The following is an 11,132-nucleotide window of genomic DNA, read 5'->3' as shown; positions in this document are numbered from 1 at the left end:
AGCTTTTTTTCTATGTCAGTCGTCCTCAAACACTTTCATGTCACTTTTCACGATTCTTCAAAAATAGCAGACCTACAAGCTCGTAGCGCGCCACAGAGTGGCGCGCTACGAGCTTGTAGATCTGCTATTTTTCAATAGCTAAAGCATTACATAATGCTAACACCAAAAGGGGTTCCCGCCCAACATGGGTTATATCAGGGGCAGGCGCTCCAACAACCACAAGGCCACACTGAGCTATAATGAAATGGCCATCGGGACGCCCCGGGTTGAGAGTTGATGAATGACCTTATCCGTTCTCTCCACTGACCATCCCCCCAGGCCCTGTTGTCCTCTGAGCCCAAGGCGTCCAGCTGCAGTCTGCTGAAGATGACCATGAGACAGCTGACCGCTCTGGCCATGCCCTCCACCGACAGAGACACTGACCACTCCACTGTCCCCCAGGTATACCTGTTAGCGTAGCATCCCTATTCCTATGTCATAATGGATGAACATTCACTGAAAACGGCTGATCTACAAGCAGCTGTGAGCCTGCAGATCAGATATTTTCATGGATTATTCATTGATGATGATAATGCAATGTTTTCGGCTAAGACATTTGGTGTAGAAGGGGGAAAAATTTAGGGGGGCAAAGATGGACCCCCGAGTAATCCTGGTCAACTGAGGTGCATTATATCTAGGATTGAAGTGGTTAACGGACTATAGATTCACATTTCTCTAACATCTGCACTTTAAATTGGGCCATGAATGAGTTAGTTATATTTGTGTGTATGATGACTTACTGTATTTATATGCCCCACTGCAAACCTAATTCTCCCTCGATTTGAGCTGTCAGTCCTTGTAGCTCTCATCTGGGAAGGCCAGGCTTTGATCACATCAGGGCCTTTCCCTTCAATATCTTGGCTTAAGATTGTTCATTCATTTCCCAACTATAGCAGATCTAATTGCATTGATTTCTTTTGATAATAATGTCTTTCTTATGGCGGTATTTATTCATGTGGAGCGCATTCAGCTGGCATTCTCCTACAGAGTGATTTGGAACAAGTCTCCAGTGAATCGGGGTTTCGGTGCCTTGCTCGCGGGCACCCCGACAGGACGACGCAGAAGGAGAATTTGAGCGAAGCTCCAGACTTGTGTTGGTCGGAGGTCCTTGTTCCACTCTTTCCTGTCGTTCTGATGTCTGACTCCTGTCTAGTTAGTAAAACAGATGTTGTGTTGGAGGAAAACAATGCTTTGTTCTCCTTTCCCCACAGGTCCATGCCCTGAACATCCTGAGGGCTCTGTACAGAGACACTCGTCTGGGAGAGAACATCATCCCCTACGTCTCTGAGGGCATGCAGGCTGCTGTCCTGGGCTTTACCTCCCCTGTCTGGGCTGTGAGTTCTCTTTTCTCTTCTCTTCTCTTCTCTTCTCTTCTCTTCTCTCCTCTCCTCTCCTCTCCTCTCCTCTCCTCTCCTCTCCTCTCCTCTCCTCTCCTCTCCTCTCCTCTCCTCTCCTCTCCTCTCCTCTCCTCTCCTCTCCTCTCCTCTCCTCTCCTCTCCATCTTCATCAGTTGTAGTGGGGCGGCTGTGGCTCAGGATGGGATGGGAACCGTGAGGTTACCCATTCGATCCCGGGCTCCCTCTGAGTTATTGTCAAAGTGTCCTTGAGCAAGACTCAGAACCCCTAATTGCTCAAAATGTGCAGGTTGGTGCCTTGCATGGTTTCCTCCGCCATCTGTGTATGTGTGGGTGTGAATGTAATGCACAATCTATGTAAAGCACTTTGGATAAAAGCGCTATATAAATGCGCCATTTAGTAGATACATTGTAGAGATCATTGTCGATCTCTTTACTTTCCTTCCTTTCTCTCTCTCTCTCTCTCTCTCAGGTGAGGAACTCGTCCACTCTTCTGTTCAGCACACTGATCACCAGGATCTTTGGAGTGAAGAAAGGAAAGGACGAACATTCCAAAAAGAACAGGTTTGCCTCTTATCCTCCCTGGTGATCTATTAGTTCAGCGTAATCATACTCATTTATTCAATTGATTGTACTTATCTAGTCCTATAAGCTCAACAGAACCCTCCACTCTTCTCGATAATTCGATTAATTAACAACGTAATTGCAGCCCCTACTTTATTGCCACGTGTGCAAGTGAGGTAGGATGAATAACGTATAGTAGAACGTAGAACTCTTGCCCAAACATAATAACAATATTAGTAATAATAATTAACACAGACACCAACAACAACCACCACGACTGACTGATTGTCACTTTCTATTATTTATTCATGGGTTCAACAGTGTTCACTGCTCAGTCAGTTCTCGTCTTTCGCCACTAGGGGCCACTGTTGTCACACCACTTTCGCCAAAGCTCCCAAAAAAAAGCACGTTTTACACATCCCAATCATAACGGCTGTGGAAATGTGTCTCCTCTACATTCACACACATGATCACTGCAGCTATTTGATCCTATTGGGTAAGAGCAGAGGTCCTAATTGCCAGTCTATAAGACATTCTCAGGCTTTCTTTTGAGACATGTCTTTCCCTCGCACATAATATACACAAAACAAATCTGCCCCCGGGTACCGTTACACTCGCTCACCCAGTGACCCCTCACGTGCTTCAACTGTCCGACGGCAGAACCCTAGCTACCCCCCCCCATCCCCCCCCCCCCACCATGCTCCTCTCCTGACACTTACCCACTGACCTTCACCTTTGACCTGTGTCTGCCTGTGTCTGTGTGAGGGAATGAGACCTGTAAGTGGGTGTTACGTGTGTGTGTGTGTGTGTGTGTGTGTGTGTGTGCGTGTGTGCGTGTGTGTGTGTGTGTGTGCGCGTGTGCGTGTGTGTGTGTGCCTGTGTGTAACTAAAGGACCGTCCATGTGTTGCAGGCCCTTGTATTGATTACCGTGAGTGAAATACCATGTGTCTTGGACAAAGAGGCGGGGGGGGGGGGGACCCCCCTGCTGTGCCAACCACCAAGTCTCTCGTCGCTGAGCCCCTACTCGCCTTATAGGCCTGATTTATAACGTTGCGTCGCGACGTGTTGTTAGCTTGTATATCACAACATATCTTAAGCAGCGGGACACCATCGTGTGACAAAGTGTAAATCAGGCTTTTAGAATCGTCGCGAGGCCCCAACGGAGGGCTGAATTATGGGCAATGGGAAATGTTAGGAGTTGTGGTTTCTTATCCCTGAGCAGGACCCGGACTTGTTGCTGGCTTTCAATCTTTAACCCATTTTGACCTGAGATCAGATTCTAAAAATGTCTTCTACATCCTGAAAAAGCTCTTTTTCTATGTCAGTCGTTCTTCGATTTTTCAAAGATAGCAGACCTACAAGCTCATAGCGCGCCACTCGGTGGCGCGCTATGAGCTTGTAGATCTGCTATTTTTCACATAATTCTAACACAATGCTAACACATAATGCTAACACCAACATAATGCTAACACCAAAAGGGATTCCTGCCCATAATCGTTTAAGATGACTACATGTGGAAGTCTAGGTTGGAATTCCGTTCTCCATCTGGTGGTAAAAAGGAGCATTTGAGAGATACCGGAACCGAGTGGTTCCAAGTGGAGAAGAGCAAACGGCAGGTTTGGCTGCAGAGAGAGATGGAGGAGAGGGAGCGCAAAACGAGGGAAGAGAGCGTTCAGTGTAAGCAGACCCAATGGGGCCTACTGGTACCGGTTCTCAAAGTGAAGTCCTGGGACCCCCACACGGGTCCTTCAGGGCATTCCAGGGGTTGCCAGCAAAAATGAGGGAACAGTCTAAATCTTAACCCATTCTGTGCGGGAACCACTTTTGGTGTTAGCATTATGTTATGCTTTAGCTATTGAAAAATAGCAGATCTACAAGCTCATAGCGCGCCACCGAGTGGCGCGCTACGAGCTTGTAGGTCTGCTATTTTTTTTAAATCGACTGACTGACATAGTCAGTCGACCGACTGACATAAAAAAAAATCGACCGACTGACATAGAAACATAGCTTTTTCAGAAAACTGTCAGGATGTAGAAGACATTTTTAGAATCTGATCTCAGGTCAAAATGGGTTAAAGTTTTCTCTTATGGGGTTTCCTGCCTGGCACCAAACATTTTCAGATGCGGCTCTGAGGCCAAATTCAATATCAATTTGGGGGTCCTCGACGCGAGAATCTTTGAGAACCAGTGTCTGCGGCGGCCCCCCCGGGGCTCTCCCAGAGAGCCGTTATACCGTCACGGTTGCCAGGGTAGAGTTTCACTGCAGGGCCCGGCCGTCCTGTTTCATATGATGAGGCTGTATAAGCCACTCTGCTGCAGGAGCCTCCTGTCTGTTTCGCTTTAGTTCAACTGACTGGTGGTGTGACCAAGGTCTCCACACTCTGAACACTCACACTCTGACGTTCAGACGTTCAATCGGGTGTGTATCCCGATTCCCGTCTGTCGACTCGTGTATAATGTATATCGTCCTGTGGAAAGCTTCTATGTCCAAAACCGTCCCTTTTTATTATTATTATAAAAAGGTGAAATATCTGCTCTAAAAACTCATAGAGGCGGAGCGTTGTGAGCCTGTAAATCTGCTATTTTCACTGCTTTTGTGTGATGATCTTGTATTAATTTACAAAAACAAAAAACTATGGAAAATATGGTTTCCACCCGACAGTGGGGATATACAGTATGTGTGCATACATGTGTATACTTTCTGAAACGTGTGTGTGTGTGTGTGTGTGTGTGTGTGTGTGTGTGTGTGTGTGTGTGTGTGTGTGTGTGTGTGTGTGTGTGTGTGTGTGTGTGTGTGTGTGTGTGTGTGTGTGTGTGTGTGTGTGTGTGTGTGTGTGTGTGTGTGTGTGTGTGTGTGTGTGTGTCAGTCATAAAGAAGAGAAGGCAAGTATAGGACAAGTTAACGCACATTAAGCATATGTGTTCCAACTGGTGAATCGTGTGTGTCTGGTCTGTATTATTACTGTGATTATTTGGTTGAATGTTCTGGCCACAGTAAATGCGTCATGACAGCTTTTCCAGTCCAATGTCTGACGCTGTGTGTGTGTGTGTGTGTGTGTGTGTGTGTGTGTGTGTGTGTGTGTGTGTGTGTGTGTGTGTGTGTGTGTGTGTGTGTGTGTGTGTGTGTGTGTGTGTGTGTGTGTGTGTGTGTGTGTGTGTGTGTGTGTGTGTGTGTGTGTGTGTGTGTGTGTGTGTGTGTGTGTGTGTGTGTGTGTGTGTGTGTGGGTGGGGGGGGATAAGGCTCTCTAGGTCCACTAGGGGTGAAGTTATCAAACCCCTGTGTGCCAGTATACACACACACACAGAGAGAGAGATAGAGAGAAACTCACAAACGCACAGGGAAATTAAATGCAGATTAGGCAGATAACACGCAGAACACACAAACTAACAGACTTGTATATTAATCCACCCGTGTATGTACGTATGTGTTGCATGCTTTTTGGGGGTCTGTTTGTGTGTCTGTGTCTTGGCATTAACCCATTTTAGACCTGAGATCAGATTCTAAAAATGTCTTCTACATCCTGACAGTTTTCTGAAAAATGTTTTGTATCTTCGATTTTTCAAAAATAGCAGACCTACAAGCTCATAGCGCGCCACTCGGTGGCGCGCTATGAGCTTGTAGATCTGCTATTTTTCAATAGCTAAAGCATAACATAATGCTAACACCAAAAGGGGTTCCCGCCCAAAACTGGTTAAGAGTGTTGTTTGCTTGTGTACTTGTGTGAGTCCTCCCAGTGAGCCAAGGCCCTGGCTCCCCTCTCCATGACTCCATGTGTTGCTGTTGGGAATACACTCCAAACTGAAAGAGAAACGGAGGAGGCAGAGGAGTCTACATTCCAGGCAAAGCCTCCAAGCTTTGCGTCAACCCTTGTTTCAGCTCTCCTCCATGCTTTGCCCCCTGAACCCTGCCGTTGTATAAGTAAAGACCCCAGACCAAGATGACTCGATAGGACTAACTTAGGGGTTCTTAAACCTTTTCATTTCAAGGACCCCCTTAACACCCCCAACGCCCAGGAGGAAGTTCTTTGTCTTTTCTATTAGTAACGCCCGACGCTCAGGACGAAGTATTGTTCAAAAGACGAAGTTTATTGATATGAGAACGGATCGCATGGCTCCACAGCCCGGGAGCGCCTGTTGGGCAATCCTCTGTGTTGCGTAAGAGTGAGACGTCATAGAAAAACTCCCTCCCCTCTTTTAAGCTGATGAAAACGAAAATCTTAAAACGTTCATAACTCGCGATCTAAATCATCCCGTCTAATTATGAAAAAATATCCTGTGTTAGACGGCGCTCCGCGGTCCAGTCGCTAGTCACGATAGATTTATTCTTACCTCCCGTTGTTGTCGATCGACTCTAGAGTGGCGTGGCTATTGTCAGCTGCTACACAGACATTCACAACAACATCCGGTCCGTCCGGAAAAGGGTTCCGTGTTTATAAATCGAATGGGCGCTATAATGTAATGGATTATTCCCGCCCATTTTGGGCATCATGTTATGCTTTAGCTATTGAAAAATAGCAGATCTACAAGCTCATAGCGCGCCACCGAGTGGATGTAGAAGACATTTTTAGAATCTGATCTCAGGTCAGGTCTTTTCCACCACTGGTGCACACTGACTACGTCTGCTTCTCAGTTTGTGTGTGTAGAGGAGAGATGTATGGAAAAATAACTTGACAGTAAAGTGTTGATTTAAAACCCCAGGTTGAGAATATTGTGCCTTGAGCAGAGCAGAGTACACACACACACACACACACACACAGAGGCATCCAGGGCCACCTCACACACACACCGCCTCCTCGCATCCCTTCGTGACCTCTCCTTCGCCCCACCTAATCTGCTCTGACGTGACCTCCGACCTTTCACCTCCACAAAGGCCTATCACAGGAGAGTCTTGTCGGAGCGAGGAACTCTCATTAGAGAGAGTGGGAGGAGGGTCGGGCGCACACACGTGCACACATACCATAGACCCCCTGCCTACGCATCTACCTCTTGTCACGCACACACACACACACACACACACACACACACACACACGCACACACAGTAACATCCAGTGTTCATTTAACTCTGAGTGGGTACAAATTACGGGTCCATTTAGTTCCATTTGTACACTCAGTTACAAATGGATAACTTAAATCTGTAAACCTCCCCCACATCAATGCAAGACCTCACAGACCCTCAAGGTGAAGTTTGTGGTCTGGTCATAGTAGAAATGTCATATTGAATAATCGTATCATTCACAGGACTCTGGCTCCACTAAAAACTTTTATCTATTTAATAAGCTTAGCTAACAAAGAAGAAAAAAAATCAAATGTCGATTGCTTGGATTTCCTTACCCAAAGCAGAAAGTTAACCGGCTTCTTAGTAGGCCCATATGTGTGTACAAAAGTGAAACTTGTTATTCTCTCCCTAAGAATTGAGATCACAATTCTCTCACATGATTCTTAATTCTTTTCAATTACCAATATTTATTGGACTCTTAGGAAAAAAACACTTTTGAGATGCTTGCTGTCTAGTCAGCTTTAAACCGAGTGCTTGACTCATGTGCTTGACTTGGTCATGTGATCAGTGACATCACGAAGATGTACTCTTTGGCTTGCAGAGTGCATCTTCATGATGTCATTGATCACATGACCTCAAGTTCTAGACCTCCAGTTCTAGGCTACAATGGGGGGGAACTCTAAGATATATTAATGACATAGTTGTCTCCACCAGGCCGAAGGCATGGGGAGAGAGTCTGGGCCCAGTAGGTCCCTACTGGCCTACCAGGAGATTCTGGTAGACGCTGTCAGCGAGTTCTATCGTTGACACCATGTTAATGCCTGTGCTGTCACGTTAGGGTTAGGGTTAGGGGGTTAGGGTTAGGGTTAGGGTTAACCCTAACCCTAACCCTCACGTGACAGCACAGGCATTAACATGGTGTCAACGATAGAACTCGCTGACAGCGTCTACCAGAATCTCCTGGTAGGCCAGTAGGGACCTACTGGGCCCAGACGAATGAGTGACAATTCATGACAACTTGACAATTCAATGGATTGATAAGGTGGGGATCGGCTGGTTTTGCACTCCGTCCGTGTGTGTGTGTGTGTGTGTGTCCGTCCGTCCGTCCTTCCTTCCGTCCGTCCGTTACCAGCTAATCTCCGGCACCGTTAACCCGGTCGATGCCAACCTTTGCACACACACTCCCTGGATGCCAACGATGAACCTCTGCCCCACATTTTCCAGAACGGCCTGTTATAGCGCCACCATGAGGCAGCTTTTCAAATTCTTTACCTAAAACTGCACGATCTGCGTGAAATGTTGCATACACACTCCCTAGAGGACAAGGACAAACCTTTGACCTGCATTTTCCGCATCTGCCTTTTATAGCGCCACCAGGAGGCCGACTTTTGTAAAACACATTTTTTGATATTCTGTCCAAAAATCTCACAAATCGTTACACAGTATCTCTATGGTCATGTGCTCAAGTCGGATCTGTCCGATATTTCATATTCCATCCTAATTGGCTATAATTGGCTTTCACAGTTTGCAAGATTGCCCCGTTTTGAACAAAAGCCTCAAATCATGAACGCAGCATGCAATTTACGTGAAATCTTTCACACATTTTCTTACTAGGCTGAGGAATATATCTCACCCTTTTCACATTGGCCTGTTATAGCGCCACCAACAGGTTGATTTTTGCAAAACACATTTTTGGAACAAAATGCCTCAAATCATCCAATTGCCATCAAAGGCGTATGAAGAAATGGCACCCTTTTCACATTGGCCTATTATAGCGCCACCAGGAGGCCACAACCTGACCTGGCTTGGTGGAGACCTGTGCCCCGAGGGGCACTTTTTCTAGTTCAATGTTGAAAATGAGTGGTATTCCCCTTTTAACACATTTTGTGCCCAAAACGTCTGTGGACGTCCTGGGTATTACCGCACGTGCATAGCCCAAGACGTCTGTGGACGTCTTTGAAAAAAAAAAATATATATATATATATATATATATATTTTTTTTTTATTAAAAAAAATCAGAAAAATCAAAACACTTTTTTTAACACGTGGTGCCAAAGTTTGTGTTTTCGCCATTGAGAATGCATTTGGCGTTTAAATTAAATAACTCAGAAACTATAAAACATTTCAAAGTAAAAAGTTCCAGCATGTGTCTCCACAGTCAGCTGAATTATAAAAAATGTGAATGGATTTTCTAGGTGAAAGTGATTTTGGGCAGTTTTGCGTGGGCTCTCTTAACATGTAGACCTAAACCTAACCTAATATTTCTTTATATATTTATTTATTATATATTTCTAATATATATTCATTATTTTTTGAAACACTCAAAGTGAAGTAAATTCACATTGTCATGTGACTTCATTCACATGTTTTTCGTGGGCATATTGTGTGCATCTGTATGCCTGTACGTGGGTTAACCCATTCTGGGCGGGAACCCCTTTTGGTGTTTTAACTAAGCATTATGTTATACTTTAGCTATTGAAAAATAGCAGATCTACAAGCTCATAGCGCGCCACCGAGTGGCGCGCTACGAGCTTGTAGGTCTGCTATTTTTGAAAAATCGTAAAAATGCGTCACACAACTTTGAATATATATTCTTTCAGAGCGAACCTTTTTTTAAATGGGTTAAACTTGCCCCATCTCTCTCTCTCTCTCTGTCTCGTGAGTGAGCAAGCACTCGAGGTCACAGTTTAGAGGTGAGGGGTGTGGGTGCTGAGGACGTGATGGGACAGGTAACGGGCGTTTAGGGTGGCTGAGGCGGCGTGCATTTTGAAGCAACCAAGAACGCATGCATGGTTTTGTCCAAGCCCAATCTTAACCCATTCTGGGGTGGGAACCCCTTTTGGTGTTTCAAGCGTTATGTTATGCTTTAGCTATTGAAAAATAGCAGATCTACAAGCTCATAGCGCGCCACCGAGTCCATTTAAGTGTTAATTTTACCCTTGAGAGGTACCCTAATTAACAGCAGTACCACATCTCTCCCAGTCTACAGCATGCTGTCCCTGTCGTATACACTACACACACTGGTATATACTGTACACACATAACCATCAATATGCACACGCACACACACGACAACATACACTATAAATATAGTATAGGGACACGACCACACACACACACACACACACACACACAGCAATGCGCCTCACAGCAATACTCTCTCTCACACACACACACACAGACACACACACACACACACACACACACAGACACACACACACTTGCCTTGTTACCATGACGGCGCCTGAAACTAACTCAGACCAGGCCTGGAGTCCATTTTTGTGTGTGTGTGTGTGTGTGTGTGTGTGTGTGTGTGTGTGTGCATGCGTGCGTGTACACACTTGTGCCTGTCACAACAGAACTAATAGCGTCATGACTGAAGCAGCCTGCGATTCTCTCCAGCAGCCTTACTGTCATGGGTTTGGCAACAGGCTACAGACCTCTTCCCTTCAGGAAGGCCAGGGTTAAATAAAGACTTTTTACGGGGCCCCTTGGCTGAGCGCGGGGCGTAGAGCGTTCGGAGTGAGACCGCCGACGCTAAATAAAGTTTGTCATTTTATGGACGGACGCGTGTAAATACGTAAGCGCAAACACACGTGACCGTATTTACTGTGTCTTGGTGGCCGGCGCGCGCACACACACACACACACACACACACACACACACGTATGCACGTTCGTTCACACACCCACACGCACACGCACACCACACCACAAACATAAATATTCTCAAAGTGGTTGTTTATTTCCACACGCTGGAGCGTAAACAAACGCCGACCCCCTGCTTCGGCCCAGAATAGCACTGAATGGTTTGGTATGGATTAGTTGGAGTCAGCACATTGAGATGTCCCCCCCGTCCCCCGCCCCCCTTCATCCAGAGCAAGACTTCACCGCAGCACTTGTTTAGATTAGAACACTGGTAGTTTCCAAGCATGGGATCGGGGGGTCCTTTTGGGGGTTCGAGTGGGTCTCCAGCTAAATGATTGAACCCCTACATGTTGGTGGAATTGCAGTTTGTTTCTGTGGAATTGTAATTTTGGTTTTTGAGTTAACACTTGAGAATTTTTACGGTGTAGATTAGGTCCCCGAGATACAAAATAATCTAAAATCGAATTGGGGTCTCCGTGGTTTATAGTTGCAACATGTAAGATTCATGGTCTCTTGAGGTACTGTAAAA

General features: G+C 45.9%; 1 protein-coding gene across 1 annotated transcript; it reads left to right on the top strand.

Annotated features, from left to right (window-relative positions):
- Positions 1-318: 318 nt before the first annotated feature.
- On the top strand, positions 319-1,958 carry LOC306918966 (tRNA (32-2'-O)-methyltransferase regulator THADA-like; the record flags this gene model as incomplete). The annotated part of the gene is made up of 3 exons (XM_079531803.1): positions 319-441; positions 1,251-1,373; positions 1,867-1,958. Coding segments are annotated over 3 exons (338 nt in total), but the record flags the coding sequence as incomplete, so codon positions are not given.
- Between the last annotated feature and the right edge of the window lie 9,174 nt (positions 1,959-11,132).

Source organism: Electrona antarctica (assembly GCF_951216825.1).
Source record: "Electrona antarctica genome assembly, contig: scaffold_1510, whole genome shotgun sequence".
Classification (NCBI taxonomy): Eukaryota; Metazoa; Chordata; class Actinopteri; order Myctophiformes; family Myctophidae; genus Electrona; species Electrona antarctica.
Note: the sequence above shows the minus strand (reverse complement) of the source record. Positions and strands in the feature narration are given on the sequence as shown.